The sequence below is a fragment of the Amblyomma mixtum genome, chromosome 4 (genome assembly GCF_055824585.1).
Source record: "Amblyomma mixtum isolate Tamu chromosome 4, ASM5582458v1, whole genome shotgun sequence".
Taxonomy (NCBI): domain Eukaryota; kingdom Metazoa; phylum Arthropoda; class Arachnida; order Ixodida; family Ixodidae; genus Amblyomma; species Amblyomma mixtum.
This window is the reverse complement of record NC_143015.1, coordinates 24,222,698-24,249,080: the sequence shown is the minus strand read 5'-3', so window position 1 is coordinate 24,249,080 and position 26,383 is coordinate 24,222,698. Positions and strand designations below refer to the sequence as shown.

General features: G+C 47.4%; 1 protein-coding gene across 1 annotated transcript; it reads right to left on the bottom strand.

The window, feature by feature from the left end:
* Positions 1-22,085: 22,085 nt before the first annotated feature.
* Positions 22,086-24,360, bottom strand: LOC149345905 (uncharacterized). Its single transcript, XM_089541218.1, has 2 exons — positions 22,960-24,360; positions 22,086-22,145 (listed from the first exon to the last, which is right to left on the bottom strand). The coding sequence occupies exons 1-2, from the start codon at positions 24,358-24,360 to the stop codon at positions 22,086-22,088; spliced, it is 1,461 nt and encodes a 486-aa protein (XP_089397344.1).
* Between the last annotated feature and the right edge of the window lie 2,023 nt (positions 24,361-26,383).

Genomic DNA, 26,383 nt, shown 5'->3' with positions numbered 1-26,383 from the left:
TCTGAGTAAGAACTTCTCTCTGGCGCCAAAGTCTCTCAAGCTATTTTTTTCGTACCAAACATTAATTTGACCTAAACTACACTATGCGTCTGCATTCTGGAATCCACATCTTTGTACATTAAGTGACGACATCGAAGGAATATAAAATCGATCAGCGCGCTTCATTCTATCTAATTATCCATCGTCTCGCGGCAAGCATCCTGCAGCCAATCCGAACTGAGTGGGTCCCACGAGACCTCCTGAGTTCGCAAAGCAGCGCAGATTCTGCGACCCGCTTTGTGACCCCAACTTCGCTTCGAGTCCTCACTCTGGATGACACCACCCTCCTTTTAACAAAAAGTGAACACCTCCGGCGCCGCACACGCGCTCTGATCCCTCCATGTGCGCTAACCCTCCTCCGCGGTCTAACCCGCGAAGCGCAACCTCCGAAGGAGGTTGCGCTTCGGAGGATTCGAAACAGGGTTGCCCTATCTCCAGCTGTTACACGAAAGTGGCCGCAATTCGAAGGTGTATATCCCCGCCCGGGTGTCCAGTCTGCAAGAACCGAAATCTTGAGGCCGACATTCACCACCTGCTGTGGGTTTGCCCGGCGTTGAAGCCGACAAGAATTCGGCACCAGACGGCAGCGGATCTTTCGCCCAACAATAGCGCTTCATACAACGCTTGTACACAAGGTCCTCATCATCGTTCGCTGCTCCATTTCATAAGATCAGCGAACCTTTTCTCATTTATTTAGGCATCCTCATCTATCATTACATACAGCTTTATGCCCTGAGGCAATCAACATCGCATTAAAAAAAAGTGTTTCCCTAATTAACTCATAACTCTGTCTACCGAACTTACACGTTCAAAGGAAGGTCTCCCGTTCATTCTTCTTTCACAAAACTCATTTCACTAACCCCTTAATGAAAAGTGAATTCATTTCTGAATCAGCTTACTTATCAACACTTCTCAGTCACGCACATAAAGTTCGCGCCCCACATTGCGTACAAATCTCTTTTTTGAGTGTTTCTTGCAGGGAAATATAACACATTGGAATCACCTGCCCAATTCTATTGTGTGCATTCAAGATCCTGCGGCATTCAAAGATGCGATAAAATTTTCTTTCTGGCCGGCCCGGTTTTTTTATTGTTTTTGGTGCTGTGCCCAGAAAATTTTTTAAAAAGGTTCGTATCACATTTTCAGTGGACGTGTGTGCTTTGTGACCCCCTATGCTTACTTTGCATCTTCAGATTTTGTTCATCCCTTCTACCCAACCGCTCTGTAACGCCTCATAGGCCTTAAAGGTAAAGAAATTAATAAATAAATTAAGACGAAAGTACTTGTTTAAAAGATTTCTATTATGAAACTCTAAGTACACTATTTCAAATGTGCGTGTACGCCCTCGTATGCATACCACAGCGCGCGCCTGTGGTTCAGTGCAACTCGCACGGAACGCCGCGTTCCTGTAGTAAGCTTTACGTATGTACAGCAGAAATTTTCACAAAACTCAAGTGGAAGCATGGCGAGGGAACTGAAATAATGACATAAGGAGGCCAGCAGTACGCCTAACTACGCAGTGCTTAAAGTTCAGCTGCCTCGCGGAAAGGTCAGCGGGTGATTTATCAACGGATGAAGCACGTGTGTCTCATCCTTCCAGTGTTTTCAGTGGACAATATGCCATGGCCATGGAGGATTTCTTTTTTCTCTCGTTCGCGAAATCTTCAGACCACGACAGTGCACCAATACTTCTGTGTGGATGCAATATCAAAACAACTAAAGCATACGTCTCATATTCGACAACGGAGAACGTCTATCGAGTGTACTGCATTGTTTCGCAGTGTTTATCGAAAGTTCGGTTTCTAAAGGATATAACAAAATGACAGATTTACCTCGAGATATACGGCGTACGCGACGGGATGGCTGACTTGAGAAAGGCATTTCTAGGTCAGTCGTGCTTCTTCATTGGAAATCGTCTGCACCGAAGAGTACGCATAACTAACGAGGTTTTCACGTTTATTCAAGTTCGCATTCCCATATAGCTCTCAAGCTGGGAGACCATTTTAAACCGCATAACAGACGGTAAATCGCGAGGCACTGCAGATGCAGCGGAGAGAGCTGTGCACGTGCCCGGAAGATAGAGGGAAAGCGGCGCTGAAAGCAGAAAGCGTGCAGTGGGTATCGCCCGTTTTACTTTTTTTTCTACCCGCCGAGTTGGCGCTGTGGTTAGAGCGCTCGGCTCCTGAGCCGGATTACCCGGCTTCGAACCCGACCGCGGCACCTGCGTTTCGATGAAGGAGAAACGCAAAAGGCCTCCTTGCGCTGTGTGATGTGAGCGCACGTTAAAGATCCCCTGGATGGCGAAAATTACCCCGAAGCCCCTCACTACAGCATCTCTCTTTCTCTTTTCTTCCCTAGGGTAAGGGTGCGGGCTAGTGGGTAATACATGAATAAAAATATAGAGCGCAGCTTAAAACAGACAAGCACAAAGCCGAGGGCAGACACTCGAGCGCTTACTTCCGACGGACGTTTATTGACAGGAACAGTTGCTTATATCCTGAAACCAAAAAAAAAAAAAACCAACAGATATGAGACATACAGGCCTTAACACTTCAAAAATTGCAATTCAGATTCTGTCAAAGGAACCGACGGCGCACTTATACAGGAATCTTGCAGCATGGCTATCTCAGCAGCCTCTACTTTTTCCCGCACTATCTGCTCAAAGTGCCTATACACCAGAGTACTGCGGATAAAATCTGGTTCGCACGCCTTTCGATGCCGGTATCTTCGTCGTCTTCTTTGCATCGACGACGATACGGCCCCAGATTACCGGTGCCGCTTCGCGGGTTACATAATTGTGTTTTTTCAACCGTCCGTCCTAACACCTTCCCGTCTAACCGACGTATACTTTTCCGCAGGAAAGAGGAATTGAGTACACCACGACTTCAACGCATGCAACTAATGTCTCCTGACGCGCTGTGGTACACCTCCTACGTTCCTTATTCCTTCTGTTCACACGCGCTATAAGCTTCTGTACCTTTAACGGGGCCGAGAAGCCAACGTTCAGTCGCTACGGCGTCCAGTCTCCTTGAGTCGGTGCGCCACGTTGTGAATATAAGGAACGACGCCTACTTTCCTTCTTTCCCGCGCTAGCTGGTGTCCATCAGGGTTGCTCGCAGAAGCCTCTTGCTTTTCTTCCTTCAACAGCCATTCAACTACAGACACAGTTGTAGGCGGAGGCTACCCATCGGCATGAAGGCGATCCACCTGCTCCAGAAGACTTTCTTGAATGCTGTGGGCCCCCGACTTCTATATTGCGTTCCTCAGGCACAGGTTAGCGATTTCTCTCTTCGTCAGATTAGAACAAGCCGACCGGAATGGCAGCAGCTTCATGCAGCTGCCCGGTTCATATTTGCAGCATGTGGGGCTCACCGAGAACATGAGCCGGAGGTCTAGAAACCGGAAGGAGCTTTCCACAGAAACCTCATGGGTTACTTGGAGTGGCTTGAGGCATTGCTTGAAGGTACCCACGGCCTCCATGACCAAAGACTGCACTTCTTTTCCAGTTCTACTCCCGAAGATCGGTATTCATCGACAAAGCGAAAAACCTTGACAGCAGCCGTTTGGCTTTTGGTATATGGCAGGAAGCTCGTCGCCTCATTCACAGCACAACAGAACATCTTTAGTGTCTGGCTCTTGCCAATCTGCGGAAAGGATGCCTCAAGCCCTTCAAGCCAGCTACGCGGAGCTTTCACACCAATGAAGTGGATTCCTTGTCAGAAGTGAGCGAGGTTATTGACCTAGGACCTAAGTTCGCCTTAGAACCACAGGCTTCACGGGCTGAGCTTCTGTGCCTCGTGCACCATGTCTCAAGGTCCACTCCAGATGCAGACAGAAGCAGATGCATCGCTGTACGTGTAGATATAATTTCGCACTACAAGCCGCAAAGCAGACAGTTGCCTTTGGCACGTGTCGTATCCTGTAGTAGAGGCTGCTGAGATAGCCAGGCTGCAAGATTCCTGTATTAGTGCGACATCGGTTGCCTTGACAGAAGCTGAATTGCAATTTTTAAAGAGTTAAGGCTCGTATGTCTCATATCTTTTGGATCTTTTTTTTTGGTTTCAGAATATAAGCAACTGTTCCTGTCACTAAACGTCAGTTGGAAGTAAGCGCTGGTGTGTGTTCTCTCTTTGTGCTTGTCTCTTTTAAGCTGCGCTCTGTATTCTTATTCTTTTCTTCCACCTTGCTTCATCCCCTCGTGGTGGTTTTGAGGTGTGCACCAACTGAGCGAAGTCGCGTCATGATACGCGTCAACGCAGCCACCTCAGCTGAAACCTTATCCAGCCATGTCTGTATCATAAACGCGTAGCTATAAATCCACCATCGTCTATTAACGCGGATGTCCAACAATGCTCTCGGACATTCCTCGGCCAAAAAAGCATGCTTATGGAAGCGATTCCTGATATAGTCCGTAGTAGTCCCATCAAGATGGTCTTAATCATTTCTACGGCAGCGAACAAAGATATCCGAACCGAAATTTTGCCATCTGATGTGTGAATTGCTACCAGCAAAAGCTATATGATGTACCGTTGATAGAAAATCATGAGTGAGCTAAAGGCGCGCATGTCTGATGGCGGAAGCTTGAAAATGACATTTCGTGACTGGAGGGTAGACAACATGTGGTGGGTTGCAAATTTATCAAGCACGACATCGAGCTCCTATTTTTTTGTCGGTATGTCACGATCAATTTTAACAGGCCACTCGCGGAGCAGATCATGTGCAAACCCCATCGCGTAATTGCAACTCGTGCTTGGTTGTACGCTCGTGGCATAGAGGCAATAAGTCCGCCGTTCTCCATTCGACCTGAAGCGTAAAAAATGACGGCTCCAAAAGTATCGCAGTGCGCGAGACATGCCGGTGACAATAGGCCACCGCCGGTGGTGGTGGTGAAAAATTTTAATATTCAAAGAGACTTTGAGGGTCAAAAAACCCTGCAGCATGGTCGGTATCCTTAGTCCGGGACACCGCACGACGAGGCCCCGTCTCGCGCCCGCTTTACTACAGCCCTTTGAGACTCCAGTGTGGAGCAGTTGAGGAGGGCAGTCTCCCATGCCTCTTGGGTGGGGGTGGGGAAAGGGGGAAGGAGAGGATTCTGAGTACATGCCCACACCATGTGAAAGATATTGCAGATCTCTCCACAGTGCGGGCAGCGCCAATCTGTGTTCGGATCGAAGTGTTTTGCTATGGCAGGACAGAGAAGAGTTCCTGTCTGCAGGCGCCGCAGAGTTCGCTCCTCCGCCTTACTCAGCCCCTTGGCAGGTGCCGGGTAGAAACGGTGGCTGTCGCAATAATGAATTAGGATTTCGCGGAACCGCAGAAGCGGTTTATGAGCTTCTGAGCCAGGAGAGCTAGGATGAGGAGCCCGGTGTGTGAGCGCTCGGGCGGCCGCATCAGCTGCCTCATTGCCTCGTAGACCCTGGTGGCCAGGAGCCCAGGTCACTTTTGTGCGAGTTGGATCGGCGGGAGCGCGTCTTAGAATTTGGGAGGCAAGAGGTGATATTTCGCCTGCAAGATAATGTTCACAGGCCCGGCGAGAGTCTGTGATAACCGTTCTCGATTTTGGATCGGCGGCAGCGAGAGCTATTGCGACTTCCTCCGCTGGTGTTGAATTTGGGGCCCGAAAAGATATCCCATGGACATTCATTCCCCGGTGAACTACGGCAGCCGTGAAGAGTCCCGCGGGCGACGGCCCTGTGATGTCCACGTAGTAGACGCCCTCTTTATATCCATATTGCCTCTCAAGCGTGCGAACCCGCGCTTGTCGTCTGCCTTCATGTGAAGCCATGACCATGTTACGCGGGAGCGGAGCGACCCAGAGCATGTGGCGCCACAGCATCGGGATGTTCTCCGTCCCCTCTGGTATGCATGTGTGTTGGATGTGTAAGCGGTTTAGCAGGCATCGCCCAGGAACCGTCTGCGATAGCCGCGTATATTGGTTCACAAGGTGGGCCTCCCGCAACTCCTGATAGGAGTTTACCACTCCCAACGCCTTCAGTTTGGCGTTGGAGGTAGCCACCGGGAGGTCCAGTGCTCGCTTCGTTGCCTTCCTGATGATGTCGTTAATGCGCTCGTCTTGTTGTTTGGTGGTGCGTAGGTACGGCACGGCGTAGAGGATCCGGCTGGTCACGAAGGCATGGGCGAGCCGTAGCGCGTCCCTGCCCCGCAGACCACCCCGCTTGTTGGAAACACGGTGGATCATGCGCCCTATGGCTGCAGTTCCTCTTAGTGCACAATTAGACGTTACTCAAAAGCTTGCCGTGCCGTACACCAGTGCAGATGTCCCCACAAGGCATGAGTTTTTGACGGCAGCATCTGATAAAACTGCGCCGTTTTTCCGGCACTGGCTCGCCTTTTTGTAATGCGTTCTGGGTTCTCACGTAATTGTCGATTGAGGGTGGCACGGACGCCCGGAGAAGCTCTTCCATCGCGTTTAGCAGAGCCGCCATTTTTTCCACTCCAGGACCGTGTTTACTGCCCTTTCACGTTCGTTCCAGCAGGGTTACACAGTTGCTGTTATTCGGTGTATCTAAGTCGCAGTACCATTGGACTAATGCATTTGTTGACGGAAGCCCCAGCGTCGTTGGTAATAAGTGACAGCAGACGATAGCTGCTGCCGTTACAAGTGGGCTCGACTGCCTTTTCCATATTGCCGTTGGCCAGTAAATTTGCATCAGAATCACGGCCTAACAACACGTGATATTTATTCATATTTTAAGGCAGTACTTCACCGACCAGGTTTGTTCCAACCTGCAGCCAGAGAAGAGATCCGAACGAACAGCTGAAGCGATGACTATTAGTATACACCAGTGAGAAAGGTAATGTCGCATAATGATAGGTGATAAGGACGAAACCGCATACCGTGCTCACAATATTTATATATTTTAAGAAGGCAAGCACATACGAAAACAGCTCGGGGGTTCTACCTTAGGGAGGTCAATAATATGCAACTAACACAATTCAGCCAGGAATAACACAACCATTCTACAACCGTAAGTCGCTACAAAAATTCTGTCCAAGGCTCACAGACGAGTTACTGCTTCGCTAAAAGGCAGATGCCACCTTAACAGCCGATTGATAAGCTCGTTAAAAAGGAGTTGTAACAGGCAAACAGCATTATATTTTAGGGCATGTATACCATGTTTCAGTAGTAATAACTCATTCGGCATTCATCCATAATTAACAGGGCAGACACGTTCTGAAGGTAAAAAGATTTATTCTTCGCAGAAGTGAAAATATAAAAGTAAAGTTTGATCACAAAAGAAAGGTTCACTTTTGATTTGTTTGATTTGTTCTCTCCACTGCAACAAAAACATTTCAGCGAAATTATAATTCTCCGCTGTTTCACGGCTTCAATGCCAATAAATACGCTTCAGAATATTCACAAACCTGCACAATCAAGTCGCAATTGTCAGGATGATGCCCCAATAAAAGCTGCCGCCGCCAATGCACTGTGGTGGCCTGTGCACTGCGCGATGTTAGTGCACGTTAAAGAACTCCAGGTGGTCGAAATTTCCGGAGCCCTTCACTACGGCGTCCCTCATAGCCTGAGTCGCTTTGGGACGTTAAACCCCCGTAAACCGTAACCAAGCGATACGTAAACCAAGCGATACGTAGGTAAACAAGTCTTTCTGATTATTATAATGATGAAGTATTTTTAATTGCTGCCATTATGAACAATCTACGACAACACTAGGCAGTTTATTCCATATCGCTATTTTATCAAGAAAGAAACACCAACTTAAGTCTACAGTTAACGCAAGTAGGAACAAACAGCTGCATTATAATTTAATCGTTTACCGTTTAGTTGCGGTTGCACATTTATTGGTTTATTTATTTATTTAAAATACTGCCAGTCTCTGGTTGAAAGTTTAGCAGGTGGGCATTACATGTATCATAGTTAGCAAAGGATAACATTTCTGAAAGAAGCTCTGCAAAAGACAATAGTAATCTAGACAATATATAGAACAGAAAAACTGAAAAGGAGTTAACAGTTACGTTGTATTCTTTCAAGTCGTGAAATATTAGTTGCTGACTAAGGAAATCAAACAGTGCTAGCATATCCTAGTACAGTTCTAACAAACGTTTTAGAAGCTAAAATTTAGTTTCTGCTGATGCAAGGCGAGAACACCTTTCAAGAAAAAACAGCTTCCGTAATGCATTTGAAGTGATGTTGTCGCGGTGTTTGCCCCATCTAAGGTCGTTAGTTTGTGTAACGCGAAAGTATTTGTGTTCGTTGACGAAGGCCAGTGGAGTACCATTAATTTTAAGCAGCAAATTTGTGGTTGTGTTTTCTAGTTACAGCGATTGCTAAAGATTTCACCTTCTTAATTTACATTTGCCAGTCATTACACCAGTCCAAAAGTTTTTGTTATGATCTGTTAAATATGGCGTGATCTCAATGGCTTCTAATTTCTCTGTAAATTATAGAGTCCTCTGCAACGTGTTTGATGTCACTGGTAATGTCATTAATAACTATGAGAAACGAATGGCCCAAGGACAGAGCCTTGAAGAACTGCAGATGTGACAGCAAATTCAAGCGGGAATTTTGTAAATGCCTATAATGCACTAAAGAAGCAGTAAACAGCGAAAAGATTTATATTTACACCACGTTTGCAAACAGCCAGCACATCGCCGTTATAGGCGAAAAACAGCAACGAACCAAGCATCAAATATTCGCCACCTATGGTGTTGGCGTACACATCCAGATGTGTAGATGCTATCATTACACGTAACCTGTTTACTGCTAGCCGCATAGGCATCTGTTCATTTGTAAGCATCAACAGGGTTTTTTTTTCGCAAAGCTAGAAAATAATTCATTGCGCGGCTGCTTAGCTAATAATTTCCCAATGCCTATGCCGATAAAATCCATCTGCTCACAGCCTTCTAAAGCTTTGGCGGAACCGTTAATGATTTTAATAGGCTGGTTGACGTCGAAAGCCCGCTGTGGAAGACTTGGTAATGCTTACAGAGTAATTTTAGCACCAGTTTTTCAGCACGGAACGGCAATGCAGAGATTTTTTTTTCTTTCAAAAACAAAAAGAACGTAGAAAAACACTCCATGTGCAGTTTAGCGGGTTCAGGTGAAATCACGAGGTTCAGGTGAAATCACATCAAATGAAGGGAACATCCGAGTGAGAAGACATCAAATAACCAGGAGGAGTAACGGTGGTAATATTTAGAGGGACTCAGGTTGCTTTACCTTGGAAGAAAGGATCAGGGATCACTAGAAGCGCTTTGTTTTCATGTGGCTCTAATTTTCTTGTTAATTATAGTTATCTCATATATCATATAACAGCTGAATTTTCAGGCACAGTACAGCTCTGACACTGAAACAAGTGTTTTAAAAGTGGTTTCCAGAGTAATCTATTCACCAAAAGATGAGTTGCCGTTCTCTAGCCGCACATACTTTTTTGTGCATATATTTTCGGTATGTTTTCAATGCTATATTTAACCGTAATGAGCGGAGCTGTCTCTTTTTATCGAGCAATCGGCAGTGATTGTCTTTTTTACTGTACTGCTGTTAACAGTGAAAACAAACTTAGTTTCCACGGTTTATGAATATTGCCTTGACCATTTGTGCTGCTCCTTTAGTAGCCTTCTTTAGAATGATATTAGTTATTCTCATTCAAACTATCGTCACTACAACTATCTGCAATAATAATAAACAGTGACAGGACTGGCTTATAATATGCACCAGTGGATATAGCCGAGACTAGCGGGAAGTCTGTGTGGATTACGGAAAACTCTTTTCCGCGCACTAAAGCAGCTGCAGTTGCCGAGTGCCTGTGCCAACTTTTTAATGTTATAGAATTACTGACCCGTTGCGATTATTGCATTTACAGATTAATATTGCGACGGCCCTCCGGTGAAACACGACTGCTGCTACCAAGTAGCACTTGCTGCGCCTCGTGCCGGATAAGCGAAATGAACAGTGAGCATAAAGATCCTCGCGAGCAAAATTTCTACGAAATGTCAGGCTGCATGTACCACGCTTTCGTACGAGGTACGACACATGCCTGATGACAAGTCTTGAGTGACAATGTACCGGAGCGGGCAATTTCTGCAGCTGCCTTATGCGTCAGCGCCCGAGTTCGCCGTGCTTCGCTTCACGGAACTGACAGTCGGCTGCTTCACATCCTGCTATGTGTGCAGTTCGGTGCAGTTGCGTCAGCATACGCACTGCCCCGCAACCACAAAGAAATAAACGGAAACCATGCCTGCGTCCGTTACAACCACATCTTCAGACGTATGCAGCACACTACGCCGGTATAAAAGGCAGCCGTTTCGTGTCAGTTTTTTGCTTTCTCAACGAACAGACCGCAACAGACGTTTGACTGGCCGGAAGTCTGCAGGTACGTAATGGGCTATGTTTTGTACGTTAACGAAAAAAATTCGAACGGATAACTCTTGCAGGCACCTGTAAATCGACGTAGCATAGCCGTGACAAGTGCGAAGTGCGTGTAAAGGAAATGATTCGGCTAATTTCACTCGACTTATTTTAAGGAATACAACTTTAGAAGATTTGACGCACTAGCAACTCTATAGTTAGTGTCTGGAAAACGTCGTGCTCATAGTCAGCCTCCTAGAGGCAGGTTTATTACACACTCATTCTCCTAGAGGCAGGTTTATGACACACTCATTGGGGGGAGGGGGGGATTTCGTGGAGAAAGGGAGTACGGCGGGATTACTTAAACGAAGCATTTAAGTTTCCTTCATACAATTGGACAACTTTTTCAAGGCGCTAAGAAAGCACGAACAATATGTTTTGTTCGAGAATCACGCCTGATTTCATGTAATTTTTCTATATTGTGCTGGTTAAGTATGTTGATAAAAAGTGTCTTATGAGAGATGAGATCCTTAACGCGTTATAGCAGTGCTGTTGATGAATGTGCATATGGTGGGAGGAGAGAAGAGGGCCGACACGGCCTCAAGAGTATATTGCTTTTATGTCAACGTCCTATCCGCCATTCCTGTGTGAATGAAATACTTCGATTTCGTCAAAAAAGAGGTTTGGCTCGATATGGCTTTCCCACGGAATAATTTTCCCTTTATTGAAGGGGGACGGGAGCACGGGCGGCCAGCATGGCCTTCTTAAGTCCGCCCACCGGGGTGCCTCAGTACTGAATGTGTGCGGAGGCGCATTCACCCAAATGTGACCTTCAAGCCATATTGCTAGAGCTACGCGAATAATACTTTTTCCCAACCGAATAGAATACGAAGAGCTCAGTCGGGAACCGAGTTGAATACGCATCGAATTCTGAGAACCGAACCGAATACGAATGTAATATTTTTACGAATATTAGCTGCTTGTGCGAGTAGGAGCAATGGTGAATGAGCAATCGTCAGAAAGAGCTAAGCGCCGTTTTCTCATTTAGAGCTGTATCTGGTAAAACACGCAACATTGCTCCATTTGGGAGGTCGCAACACGAAGTCAACATATTCGTATGTTGAATATGTTGGATAAGATCGTTCGATCTTATCCGAAGCTAAAGGTCTGTCTGCCATCCACTTCAATGCTCGTAGCCTACGGAAGAATTACGATAACATAACCGCTTTGCTTACTTCCCTTCAGCATCAATTTTCCATCATCGCATTTTCTGAAACTTGGCTATCATCCCTTGATAAAGATTTGTATGCTTTTCCTGGCTATTCATGCGAATACGCACACCGTGTTGATAACCCCTATGGTGGTTCGGCTATCTACATTTCAAAGCACATTGCTTACAAAAGACGTCTTGATTTGTGTTTGAATGTGAGTAAATGTGAATCGGTTTGGATAGAAATTGATTGCCGATCTACTGGTGGCACAGAGAAGGTTATATGCGGCGCTATTTATAGGTCTCCTTCAAATGATGCGTCTGAATTTTGCCGGGCTTTTGAACTAGCACTCCATAAACTATCACTCGAAAATAAAAACGTCTTCATTATGGGAGATTTTAATATCAATCTGCTAGACATGACTAATCCCATCTGTGTCGACTACACGACCTGTTTCTACAGCTATGGTTATGCAAATTTAATTAACACGCCTACGCGTTGTACTGACCATGGCTCGCATTCATTACTTGATCATATTCTTTCGAATTTTCCCACTGCTCCTCCGGTTGGCGTGATAGAATGTGATGTCACTGATCATTTTCCTGTATTTCTTTGCGCACTATCATCTCGCTGTAGTAACAACATGTCCACGAGGAAGTCAGTTTTTGATAGCGGAAAATATTTTGAAGCCATATCTAATACTGATCTTTCATACATTTTGGGTCTCTCGAACCCAGAAGTGGCTGTACTTGAGCTGTCGAAAATAATTTCATCAGCAATCAATAAATGCACATCGCTCCAATCATCCACGAGAAAATATGTTACCCCCATTTCCCCATGGATAACTACTGCTCTGTTAAACTCTCTGAAAAAAAAAGAAAACATGTATAAGAAAACTAAACACCAGCCGTTCAATCTGCGTCTTAAATTGAGATATAAAAGGTATTCCAGTGTACTAACGTCGCTTCTAAAGAAAGCTAAACGATGTTATTATCAAAACCAGTTATCCACACATACTAACAATTCTAAACGAAAATGGCAGCTGCTTGACGAATTTCTGAATATTCGTAAGTCACCTAGTGTTGTTAAATCTATTTTCCATGGTGGTGTTACTTTATCTGATCCCGAGGAAATGGCGAATACATTTAGCAATTATTCTTTTCAATTCACCTAATTATCCTTTCTCTTCGTTATGCACACCTTCTCTTGAGCGCTGCCCTCACTCCTTTTTTCTTACCCCCACGTGTCCAGACGAAGTTCTATCTGTAATTGCTAATTTAAAGACGACCGGCCCCGGCGTTGACAATATCCATGGAAAGCATGTGAAAAGTATCCGGTCATTGCTTGCACCTGTCCTCAGCCACATCTGCAATCTCGTTTTTAAATCTGGCAGTTATCCCAAGCAGCTGAAGATAGCTAAAATAATACCGGTCTTCAAAAAAGGCGATCCAGCTTTGCCAAATAATTATCGTCCGATTGCAATTCTTCCTTTTTTTGACAAAATTTTAGAAAAACTAATTGAAGTAAGGTTGTCTAGTTATATTGAAAAATTTAACATATTGACCGATAGTCAACACGGCTTTCGGCGCGGTCTATCTACAGATACTGCAATAGCGTCTCTCATAGATTACGTTAGACTAACAATTGATAAAAGAATGTTCTCAGGAGCAGTTTACATAGATTTTAGCAAAGCATTTGATTCCATTGATCACTCCATCTTGTTTCACAAATTGGAATCTTATGGTATCACTGGACCTCCCCTAATGCTCTTGAAGAGCTTTCTCTGTGACTGAGAGCACATAGTCTCTATTAATGACCATACATCTAACATAGCTTTAATTAACAAGGGTGTTCCACAGGGCTCAATTCTTGGCCCTGTATTGTTCTTACTCTACATTAATGATTTACCATCCTGTTTAAAGAATTGCAATAGTATACTATACGCAGATGACTCTACCATGCTATCATCGCACCAGGACATTAATCAGCTGATTCTTAACCTACAGAATGATCTTAATTCTCTTGAGCGTTGGTGCCACATTAATCGCCTGTCCGTGAACGTCACTAAAACTTGTTTTCAGATTTTCCATCCCCCTCAGAAGTCATTGCCCATCACACCACTTCTATACCTCAATTCTACTGCTATTTCACCGCAAGATCGCGTTTCTTTTCTTGGTGTTATCATTGACCCTCACTTAAAATTCCATCATCATGTAGCTGAAACGTGCAAGAAAATTTCTTATGCGTTACGCGCACTAATTAAAGCCCGAAGCTATTTTCCAGTCCAAACTTTATTATCTCTTTACTACGCATTCATCCACAGCCACTTAAACTACGGTATCTCATCTTGGGGTAACGCCTATCATATTCATCTCTGGCCTTTAATAAAACTGCAAAAGCAAGCCATGCGCATCATAACCAATACCCCTCGAATGTCACCCTCCCGCATTTTGTTCATAGATTTAAACGTTCTACCTATCTCGGCCCTTTATTTTTACAACCTTGGTATCCTATTCTTTAAGATTCTTCATCATTATCTCCCGCTAAGCATATTTTCTCTCGGCACGATCATGAGCAACATCGTCACACGTTTTGCGATGCGTAATAACTTTTTACTACCTAAGGTCAGAACTAACTACGGCAAACAATGCCTTCATTTTTCATCCGTATCATTTTGGAATTCTTTGAACATAGACGTCAAACAAACTAATACGCTTTCTTTATTCAAGGTCAAACTAAAGCTTTTCCTTCTTAATTTGTGATTTTTTTGTTATGTTATTGATTCTATGTATCGCGGCATCTGTGTTTTATTTTACATTATCGTGCATTACATTGTTTGTATTTAAATATTTCAGTAACTAATATTACATTATGTGCCCATATTTATTCTGTTTCGTCGCTAATTAATGTGTTGTGTATTTTATATTATGTTGCATATTGAAATTTATTTTCATGGGAGGTCCCGCCCGCGGTCTTGTACCATGGGACCTCTCGCTGTATACAATTGTAACATTTATTGTATTACTCAATAAACTTTCAACTTTCAACTTTCAACTTTACCTTTACTGTCGCCCCACCGCGGTGGCTCAGTGGTTGCGGAGCTTGGCTGCTGACCCGAAAGACGAGGGTTCGATCCCGGCCGCGGCGGCTTAATTTCGGTGACGGCGAAATTCTAGAGGCCCTTCTGCTGTGCGATGTCAGTGCACGTTACAGAACCCCGGGGGGTCGAAATTTCCGGAGCCCTTCACTACGGCGTCCCTCATAGCCTGAGTTGCTTTGGGACATTAAACCGCAAGAAACAAACAAACCTTTAGTGTCGGGATGTTTTGCTCACAGCGAAAGTGCCTTTTTCTGTTGATAACGGAACAAAATAGACTAGCGCCCCTTTTGATGGCATGAGACGGGCTAGAACTGAGGCATGCCCTTCGAGGTCAGGCAGAGAGGCCGGGTTTGCTGAATGGGTCTGGGCGCTGGTGCGCCGTCGAATCTTTGAGGCTTTATATCAGGACTATGAACATCGCTGCGCAGATGGACCGCGCCGTGGCGCTGAACCCTCCATCCCGCGCTTATCGTTCGCGGCAGCATGGCACGCGGCGTATGGTCCCTGCTTTTAGGATTAGTCGTTGAAGAAAAATACGGCAGGCCTCATTAGACGTTAGCGCCAGTTATACGAAAGGTATTCGAATACTGGGGGTCATATTTGATTCGTTTCCAATGATTTTTAACATACTCTTTTCGATTCGTTCGAATAATCGAATACAAGGACACTCGATTCGGTATTCGGAATTTCCGTATATAACTCTTATGATATCAACTCTTGGTTTTCTTCAGCAGGGATAAGAGTGTTAGAAATGCATTCTAAAGGTAATTTCATGTTTACTTCTTTTATTTTCAAGAGCGAAATGGCAAGATTCCTTCTGGTCGCTCTTCTGTTCACCGTGGTGGCTTATGGTAAGACCTTTTGATATGTGTCAGGCATTTTTCGAACAATTGAGCCTGTTGTCCGTCGCTGACAGGGAAATATGCGCACAAACCAGGTGTTTCGCAAACACTATTAAGGACCGGATGTGGTACTGAGCGCCCACACTTCTCAGGGTCGCGTCTTCGCTATGTTGGTTAGCTTTGAACCAAAAGTAAAAGACTGCTATCTACACCTCAAGGAAATTTTGTACACTTCACGCACTATGTACGTGCCACATATGTTGCGTTTTGGCAATAAGATAGGAAGCCATTGAGCCCGTAACATGTTTCATTTTTTGTCGCTTGTGGTCTTTTTAGAGCGCCGTTTATGAATAACTATCCACTGGAGCGAACAACCGCTAAGAATGTACGAGAGCTACGTTTCATTTAAACGCTGCAGAAGCAGAAATTCTTTTTTTTATGCGATAGTTTTCTCCAAACTCTGCACGGAAGCAACAAGTCCGACAAAAGTATTATTTTATGTACGGTGCTTTTGCCGACTGTACTCGTACCAACAATTGGTTCTACTAACGCATACCGATGAAACGTGAATACTCATCTTTCTAATGAGCTGAAACTTGTTTTTCTGTTTTTCGAGAACTTGTTTTTCGGGAGGGCTTAGGGATCGTCAAACAATCGCAAATGGCCCCTGGGGAACCTGGCCTTAAGACACCAATCCCCCCGCCCTCTACATTTTTCTTTTTACTGACATCTACAAGAGATGCCTTCACATTAACTACGTTATCCCTGATGATAGAGGGGGCGCTCTCGAGAATGTGTCCCCTAGCCGAGGATCTGATGGGTCCGGAAGTAGTTGCTTTCTAAGGGTACGCGGTCGTACCAGCCGCAAAACTCCCCTTAGGGCTCACGTAACAGAATTCGGCTGTCTTATTCGGCCAAAAGTCGCAAGTTAACGACTGTAGCGCTATATGCCGTGTTCAAACGAACAGCTCAGCGCTGCTAAAAACAGGAACGTGGAGATGTAATAGAAATTTCTGGTGCTCGACTACTGACCCGAATGAAGCGGGTTCGATCCCGGCCGCAGCGTTTGAAATTCTCATCTTGAAATTCTTAATATCCGTAAAGAGACCACAGGGAACGCCCGGGTTTCAAAGGGGAGTTTCGTAAATTCTTTGGTCACTGAGTTCTGGTAGTATTCATTGGTGAATTTTTTGCGCACATTTATCGTTAACGCTAATTAAGGCTTGTGAATTCATGCAGGCATCCTGTGCTACTCTAGCCCCATACCACGTGGTCGAGGAGAGAGTGGCCAAGGAACTCCTGACCCGTCCGGAGTGGCGCACAATGCATGCGGCGGTGCTGAAGCCTTGGGAAAAGCGGCTGATGCTGGCAATGTCGAACAAGGCCGAGGGATTGTGGTTACGGCCATAAAAGTAGCCAGAATTGTCAGGAAGGTCGTGAACGCTGTGAGACGTTTTACGAAGCTGTGAAAGGCGCGAATGATGCTTGGAATAAAACTAATTTGCGTCGATAAATTATACAACTGAATTATGCGAATAAAGCAACAACCTTTACTTTATAGATCCGTAGTAGAGTGTTTAACCAGAATTTTTAGGGTTTGGAAGGGTGCAAACTCGACTCCAGAGGAACCCTACATTCCGGTTTCATTCGAAGTGGTGCGAACCGAAATATCTTGTTTCCTTGTCTGGTAGAGAAGATGTGGATAACCTCCGGCACAGAACAGGTCCTGTGCAAACCAGAGCTTGTGGCTAGTTTTCCTTCCAACAGCCATGTTTCTGGTGATCGAGTTGTTCATTTTAAGGCGAAAGCCTTTAATAGCTCATACTGTCGTGACTAAGACGTGTTAGCAAATTTGTCCGCCTTTCAGATTGGTCGAAATTGTCATGACGCCACTGCGCGTGAATTTTGACGGGTGTCCACCGAAATATGTGAGACAGTTACTGCGTAATGTCCTTTCCTCAAATGCAATTTTCAATTTCTTCATTACGACCCCTCTTTCTCTTTCTTCTTTCACTTCCACTTCCTCCCTTCCTGTACGGTGCGGTTCAGGTGTCCACCGAGATGACAGAAAAGTACAGCGCGATTTCCTTTCCTCAAAAAGCTTTGGGTTCAAAGGGCAACGCATCGCGCCGAACGGGTGGTGGCGTTCCGTGGACTCCCTGCCAGCGCTACAACACGCTTTCGCGTTCCACTCCTAAAGGCAAAGAGGCGATCATTGTTAATAACCAGCCAACGCAGGAGGGGTGGGAGGGGTTCTGGGTGGGGTTCTCATTGCGGCTGAGACGCGCCCGACCAGGGCCTTCTGAATCACCAGGTCAGAGCAACTGAGCAGGGCCGCCTCGCAGTCCTCCTGGGTAGGGTTGGGGATAACGGGAAAGTGCGGCGTCGACTAGCATACCCACAGGCTTGTAAATTTTGCGCACTGATTGAAAACTTCATTTAAACAAGGGAAATTACTGGAGCCTTGGGTGGTCCGCCTATTCCGGCAGCCCATTGGCCTGCGCTGGCTGCAGCGGGGGCCCTGCGCACCAGTCCTCGTTGCTGGTCGAGGTCATCGCTGTGCAGAATGGCCTCCCACTGCTCCAAATTGGGATTCGGAAGTCTGTCTATGGCAGGATTGAAATGGTATGCCCCCACCACGTGAAAAGTTGTCGCTGTGGGCACTCTGGTTTGTAGAGTGAGGGGCGACATTGGTAGAGTTTAAGTGGAGTTACGAGATTGATTGTAGTCGGCGAAGGGTGTGTTCTTCTGCCTTGTCTAGAGTTTTGTGAGGTGTGGGGTATGTCTGTCTGGCCTGTATGTAAGTCTCTGGGTGTTCGACGAAGCTGATTATGGGCTGTATAACGTGTTCCTCTGCCTCGTCGGCTAAGGGGGAATCCCGGTATAAGAGAGCTCGGGCGTCCCGGTGGGCGGCATCATTCCCTCCCATGTGTTCCGAGTGCCCTGGAAACCATATCAATGAGGAGTGGTTATGAGGATGTTTGTTTAAGAGTGTGAGACCTGACTGAGGGATTAGTCCTTTGTTTATATTTCTGCAGGAATTTTGGGAATCTGTGAGAGCATTAGGGTGCAATGGTTACCTCCTCTGCGTGAGTGGGGTTGGACGTGCGCACTCATGCGCAGTTGATCAGTTTGCTCTCGGGATTCGTTATAGCGACGGTCATTCGCCCTTGGATTGGACCCGCTGCATCCACGTAGACCGTATCTGGGTGGCTGTCCCAATTCTTGCGCAAGCGTTCGGCTCTGGCGTTTCTTCTCTCCGCGTTAAATGTGAGATGAATATTCCTGGGTATTTGGTGGACATGGATCTTCTTTCTGATCGATATAGGAAGTTCCGTCCGTTGGTCGACCGTGTTGGGTACTGTGAAGTGCGCCTTGCTTAGAAGGGTCTGGCCGGTTCGAGTGATGGCCAGGCGGTTAAGCTGTGACAATCTTTCAGATTTCTCCAAGATTTCTTGGAGCGTGTTGTGAATAACGAGAAACATGACGCGCGATGTAGATGCTGTCTTTGGGAGACCCAGTGCTGTTTTGTAGGCCGCCCGTATTAGTGACTCTAGTTTTGCTGTTTCCTACTGGGTGAGGTGGAGGTAGGCAGTCCCGTACATAATTCGTGAGACGACAAAAGCTTGCACCAGGCGAATTGTATCCATCTCTTTTATGCTGTGATGCTTGTTGGAGATGCGGCTGAGCATCCTGGTTTTCTGCTGTGTAGTAGTTGCGAGCTTTTTGACGTACGCGGTGTTTTGCCGGCCTTGTAGCAGGATTTTAATTTCGGATGGCTTGGGGTTTCGTGTCGATCGATTCGGATTGAGGTGTTTTGGGCTAGAGGTTGTCTCGGGTTCTTCAGTACAAGCAGTTCTGACTTCCCTGAGGAACACTGTAGATCTCAGGTTTTTGCATACTGGTGGACCGCGTCGGCTGCTGCCTGTATACGTTGTTCCACCTCTGCGTCATTCCCGGAGCGGTACCAGATCGTGATGACATCTGCGTAGACGGCATATTGTACGCCTTCGATTCTCTGAAGGCCAAATTCTAGAGGCTCGTGTACTGTGCGATATCAGTGCACGTTAAAGAACCCCAGGTGGTCGAAATTTCCAGAGCGCTTCACTACGGCGTCCCTCATAGCCCGAGTTGCTTTGGGATGTTAAACCCCAATAAACCAAACCAAACCTTCTATTTTCTGAAGCTGCGACGGTAGGTCCTACGACGGTAGCAGGGGCGACAGAACTGCCCCCTGCGGGATTCCTGGCGGGCCAAGTGTGATGGGCGCAGATCGTTAAGATCCCAGGTTGAGGATGGCCTGTCTCGATGTTAGGAAGTCTCTAATATAGTTGTATGATGTCTGTATGTATAATTCAGTTGACATCGGCTAGGCCACTCAGATTACTCGAGTGGAAGATGTTGTCAAATGCACCTTTTAAATCAAGTGATAAATGGCCCTGGATTGGGTTTTTGGTGGCGCGGTAGCCATGAAACAACTGACGTTTATTGCCCGCTCACCGGAAGTGCCCGAGCACGTTGCCAGACTGGCTGGCGTGCACCGTACAGTTTTAGCGGTCACCGATACATCCTCCTTTGTTTAAACATTGAGAAGGTGACTATAGAGTAAGTCCTTCACAATAGGGAACGGGTGATATGCAGGACGGGGCGCCTTAATTCTGGTAGGCCAACCGGCGGGGAGGCCTTCTGAGTCTTGACGACCGTCTTAGTTCTGCACCAACCACTCTAGTCGGTCCAGAGGATGTAGTGTGTTCTGTCGCAGTCTCTGCTGCTCCCCCTCGAGGTTGCACCGGTGGCTGCTCCCGTGTTTGTTGCTTGGGCGACACGCTTGGTTCGGTTGCACCCAGCACTCCAGCTGGCCTAGGGGGTGTGAGAGGAGCAAACTCTGCGGAACCCCTTTCTCCTGCTGCTGGCGAGGATGCTGTAGGCGGTCTTAGTAGTCTAGGTGGTGTACACTGCTCCCTTGCTGGGGCTGTTGATCTTGCATTCGATAACGGAGTGTCAACACGCATGAGGGCCTGTTGGGGTCTTGTCGCTCTCTGCAACACTGGGCGACTTTCTACGTCTCCAGCGTTGCGTCCTGTAGGATGAAGCTGTTGTGATGTTGGGTTGCAAACCTCTCTCGTTTTTCGCAAGTCTTGACGGTTCCTTCTAAATTCGCTTCCATCCTCTGTTATTACTCTGTATGATCGGGGGGCCACAAGATCTAAAACTATAGCTTTTGTGCCCCACTTGCTTCCAGACCTAATCCGAACGCTGTCTCCAGGCTGTAATGGCGGGAGCTGCTGTCCTTTGTTCGTATCCTGCTTATGTTTTCGAGGTTTTGAGAGCAGCTGAGCTGAATCCGAGCAGGGGTCCGGGAGCGGCGTTCTGCTGTCGCGACCCATGAGATACTTGGATGCTGAGACACTGTCTTCCAGCGGAGACGCACGATAGTTGAGGAGGCCAAGCCAAAACTCCTCCTTTGATGATCCTGCCTTCTTGAGTAGCCTCTTGATTATTTGTACGCCTTTCTCCGCGAGTCCATTCGATTTCGGATAATAAGGGCTGGAAATGATGTGTTCAGAGTCAAACATCACTGCAAAGTCTTTAAATTCCTTGGCTGTGAATTGGGGACCTCCATCAGTGCAGACTTCGTGGGGGATGCCATAACGTGCAAATATCCGAGATAGTTTGTTTATGACCTCAGTAGTTGTGGTGCCGTTCAACTCCTCCACCTCCGGATAGTTAGAGTAGGCATCGTACACAACAAGGTAATGCTTCCCAGCATGCTCGCACAAGTCAGCTCCCACCCTGTACCAGGGGCGACTGGGCGTATCCCGTAACAGCAGAGGTTCAGCAGGCTGTTTGTAAGCATGTATCTGACAAGTCGGACACCGCTCAGCCATTTCTCTTATTTCAGCTGCCATCCTGGGCCAGTACATGAGGCTGCGTGCTCGTGATATGCATTTCGCTATGCCCAGATGCCCTCGATGCAACCGACAAAGCATTTCCTTTCGAAGCTCGGAAGGAATGACAACTTTGGTACCTTTCAACAACACACCTTCCACCACCGAGAGTTCACTGGTGTGCGTTTTCCACTCCCCGTTCAAAGACTGTGACGCCTGCAATTTTGCCATGATTTGCTGCAGCTCCGGGTCCCTAGCCGTGGCATCTTTCAATTTGTCCATACAAATTGAAAGATGCCACGGCTAGGGACCCGGAGCTAGGGACCATTGTTCTCTTGCTCACCCGGTCCTCCAAGACACTTATGGCGTGTACTTCCAAGTCATCTGAGAAGTTATCTGACAAGCGTTTCCCTTGCATCCTGGAAAGAGTGTCAGCAATAACCAGTTTCTTCCCAGGAACAAATTGCAACAGGTAGTCGTATTTCAGCAGTCGCAGGAAGAGCCTTTGAAGTCGAGGCGGGATGTCTCCTAGTCCTTTCTTCGAGATAGATATCAATGGACTGTGATTGGTCTCTATAGTGATTCTTCGGCCCAAGACAAACTCATTAAACTTCTCACAGCCAAACACTATTCCAAGGGCTTCCTTTTCAATCTGCGCGTATCTGCGCTCAGTCTCTGTCAGGACCCTTGACGCATAGCCCACAGGCCGCCAGTCGCTACCATGCTGCTGGGAAAGGGCTGCACCCAATGCAAAGGCGGATGCGTCAGTGGACAGCTTTGTAGGTAAAGATGGATCAAATATAGCAAGTACAGGAGCTTGCGTGAGCATTTCGTTTAGACGGGCCCACTCGATGTCGTGTGCTCTAGTCCATTCAAAAAAAGAGTCCTCCCGCAACAGACCACGAAGTGATTCTGTCTGACTTGCTAAGTTCGGCAAGTACTTGCTGAAATAGTTGACTGCTCCAAGTAGCCTCTGGACTTCCTTTTTCGTAGCTGGCTTCTGGCAATGGGCTAGACACTCTATCAGTTCTGGGTTTGGTTTGATGCCTTGTTCACTTATTCTGTCTCCAAGGAAGTCGATCTGTTTCACTCCGAACCTACATTTGTCCCAATTAAGAGTTAGGCCAGCAGCACTGGCCGTTTCCAAGGCTCTGTACAGTCTTTCCTGGTGCTCTTCCCATGAGGCACCCCAAACCAAAATGTCATCGATGTAGATACGTACCCCTGGTAGTCCGTCGAAAATCTCTGTCATTGTCCTTTGAAATATCTCTGGAGCCGATGAAATACCAAAAGGCAGCCTTAGGAACCGGTAACGACCAAATGGACTGCTAAATGTGCAAATTCTCGAGGACATGTCATCAAGCGGGATTTGGTGGAATCCACTATTGGCGTCAAGCGTGCTGAAATATTTCGCTCCTGCCAGTTCACTTTCTATCTCTTCCCTGCGCGGAAGCTGAAAGTGTTCCCTCTTCAAAGCCTCGTTCACTTTTTTGGGGTCCATGCAAACGCGAAGTTGGCCGTTCTTCTTTCGAGCAATAACAAGTGGGCTTACCCAGTCAGATGGCTCTCGCACCTTAGCAATGATGCCTGCAGCCTCCAGGCGATCAAGCTCCTCTTTCAGCCGCGATCGAATTGCGTGAGGTACCCGCCGCGCTGGCTCGGCGACTGCACGGGCGTCATCTTGAAGAGTCATGCTGTATTCCCGCTTCAGTTTTCCGATGCCCGTGAACAACTTGGGATACTGCCGGCGAACGCACTCGGACAAAGCCTCATCTTTTTTTACTGCTCTGATTCTGTTGACAAGACCAAACTGCTCACAAGCCTGCAGTCCCAAGATCGCCTGACGGCCCTTCTTCACAACAAAGAATTCCACTAGTCGAGTGTCGGCGCCAATCCGAACCGGGAGGCATACCTTTCCTATGTGCACGATTTCATTCCCGCCGTAGCTGCGTAGTACGGCCCTGTCTGGCTCTGGCTGCTGTTTAGTTCCCAGGGCTTCAAACAAGCCGCGCGGCAGCAGGTTGGCCTGCGCGCCGGTGTCGACTTTCAGCCGCACTTCCCGTCCCGAAATACGAGTCGCTACCTCCCAGTCGCGCGCATCAGCAGCGCTCGCTTTCTTGCATGCTGTAGATACGTGCGGGACGGTAAAGCCGTCGTCGTCGTCCGGCCGCTCGGCAACCTCGTTAACATCCGCTGCTCTTGCTCTGCAGCAAACTGCGAAATGATTCTGCTTTCCGCACCTAGCACATTTTTTCCCATATGCTGGACACTCGCGACGCCTATGCGAGCGGTTGCAGTAGCCACATTTCTTTTCTTGCTGTCTCTCTTTGCCGTAACCCAGCGCGTCGTTCCTGTGCTGCTGATGCTTGTTTTTCTCCTCACCCACTGCGTCGACGCTTTTGTCTTCACTCCACACTTTGCTTTGTGCGGCAGCGATTTCCTCAGCCTTTGCCCACTCGACGGCTGCGGTGAGTGTCAAGTCCTTTTTGGCTAGAAGCTTTTCCCTCAGCGTCCTACTAGATGTGCCGTACACTATTTGGTCACGCAGCATAGATTCCCGAAGGGTGTCAAAATTGCAGGTCTTCGATTTCAGTTGCAAGTCTCGATAGAAGTGCTCGAACGGCTCACCTTCGGCTTGCGTGCGGTTCCGGAACACGTAGCGCTCGAACGTCTCATTGCTCTGCGGTAGGCAGTAGGCTTCAAAAGCTTGCACTAGCTTGTCGTAGTCCTTCTTGTCTTCAGCGGTAAGATCGAAGGTGTTGTAAACATCTATTGCCTCTTGACCGGCGAGGTGAAGCAAAATGGCGGCTTTCTGGGCGTTGCTGCGTTGTCTGCCTGGTTCTGTTGGCTCAGTGGCGATGAAATAGAGCTCTAATCGTTGCTTGAATCGAGTCCAGTTGTCCGCCACATTATCCCCAAAACGTAACGGCTCTGGAGGCGGAAGCTCCGTCATTTTTTGGCGCGGGAACTGGTCACTTCTGACACCATGTATACAAGAGACCGACACGTGCGGTAGCCATGAAACAACTCACGTTTATTGCCCGCTCACCGGAAGTGCCCGAGCACGTTGCCAGACTGGCTGGCGTGCACCGTACAGTTTTAGCGGTCACCGATACATGTATAGCAGGACGTTTTGCGTTGAGAGGTGCGGCCGGAATCCGAACTGCGTTGGCGGCAGCAGATTGTTGCCCTCCAAGTATCTAGTAAGTCTGGTGGTGATGACCCTCTTGAAAAGTTTGCCCAGTCATGACGTTAGTGAAATCCGACGAAGGTCTTCTAACAACAGGTTTGCTTGGTTTTGGAATGAATCGTATCTCAGCCAACTTCCAGGACGGTGGCAGTTCTCCCGCATCCCAATGCTTCTTGTTGAAATATTTGACTAATGATGTTATTTGGTCGTCGGGGAGATTGCATAGAAGCCGGGCGGTCACCTTGTCTAGCCCGGGTACGGTGTTTTTTTTTTGTTTTTTTTTTGTCATGGAAGCGATTTCCGCCCTGACTTCTTTCGCCGTGACCGGGGCATCAAGGGCCTCGTTGGGCAGACCAGCATACCCGAGAGGGGGTATCTGTGGGTTTATGCATAAGTAACTCTCCTGCAGCTGCTTTAGTATTCCCTCGTTGGTGCCCGGGGTGGTGTGAACGCTCTTGCTCATCTGATCCTAGGTTTCGGATTTGCTCTTACTAGGGTCGATAAGGGATATTAATAAGTGCAACGTTTCAGACACTACGAGAGTGCGTTGGATACTGTCGCATAGCGAATTCCAGTTCTGTCGGGCAAGGGCTTGGGTGTTGATGTGCTGAATGCGGTGCCGTAACTTGCGATTATGTCGCTGCTTTCTTCATCTCTTGGTGAGACAGCGCCGTGCCTCCCACAGATGTAGGAGATGCGGGTCGACCGCGAGACAATCTTTGGTCGTGCGGACCTCTTTTGGGAACCTAGTTAGGCTGTTCTGGATGTCTTGAGTCAAGTCGTCTATGTCCGCGATGGGACTGCTCGAAGAGGGGCAAGATTGCCTCCATTTGTGCGAGTCCCTGAGTCGCGCAGTTCCGATCTTTTTTTTTTGTATCTGCCTGCAGTGAGGGTGGAGGTGAGGATATAGTGGTCCCTACCAAGGTGCTGGTCCGCAATGCTCCAATTCGGATTACCTGCGTTTTTTCACAATTGTAAGTCCTGGGCAGGTATCCCGGGAGAAACTATTGCCCAGTCTGACTGGTAACGCAAGGTTCCTTATGATCGTCAGCGTACCCCACACAGAGTGCGAAGCATTGAAGCCCCCCCCCCCCCCCCCAATCACACAGGGAGCCTTGCCCGCCAGCGCCAGGAACCTTTTAACAAGATGGCCTAGCCTGGGGTGTCGGTCCTTAGGTGGGCTGTAGAGGTTGAATGTAGGAATGCCTTCCTCGCCTCTCCGTACCGGCAAGAGGGTGATGTAGCCTTGTGTTATGTCGTCGAGTATCTGTTCGTGCATTACGGCTGTGTATGATTTGTTAACTAGTATGACAGAGAATTGGTCGTGTTGGTGCGCTCTGTAGCTCATGAGTTTTAATCCAGTCGCAAGTGGTTCCCGTACCAGTATGGCTGCCGGGTGCTCTTTTTCTTGCGAGATGTAGAGGCTAAGGGCCGCTTGCTTCAGCTTAAAGGGACCCTGAAAAACTATTTGCTAAGGTTAGCAAGAGCGCACGAGAGATCGGTATTCCATCACTTGTCACCGCACCGCAAAAATTATTAAGCGAGTTTCATCAACACCGAAGATATCGCTGATTAAAAATGATGTTCCTCCTCTCCCCCACCTACTACCCTCAACTCCCACACGCGAGGCTCGCTCCGAAAAAAAAAGGAAAGAAAAGACGGGGCGATGCTCCGCCCATGAATACGTCAAGCAATGGCGCTCGGCTTGTTTACTTCCTGTGGTCGCAGCCATATTCCCGCGCGTGAGTTTCGTCGTTCAGCTGCTATCGCATAGCCTCCTGTCTGG

Bases quoted from the DNA above. Each gene is read 5' to 3' on its own strand.
- LOC149345905 (XM_089541218.1), bottom strand. From the start codon at position 24,360: ATGACGGAGCTTCCGCCTCCAGAGCCGTTACGTTTTGGGGATAATGTG. The intron at 22,146-22,959 runs GTAAGCCCACTT...CATTGGGTGCAG, and splicing joins TGCGAGAGCCATCTGACTGG to CCCTTTCCCAGCAGCATGGT.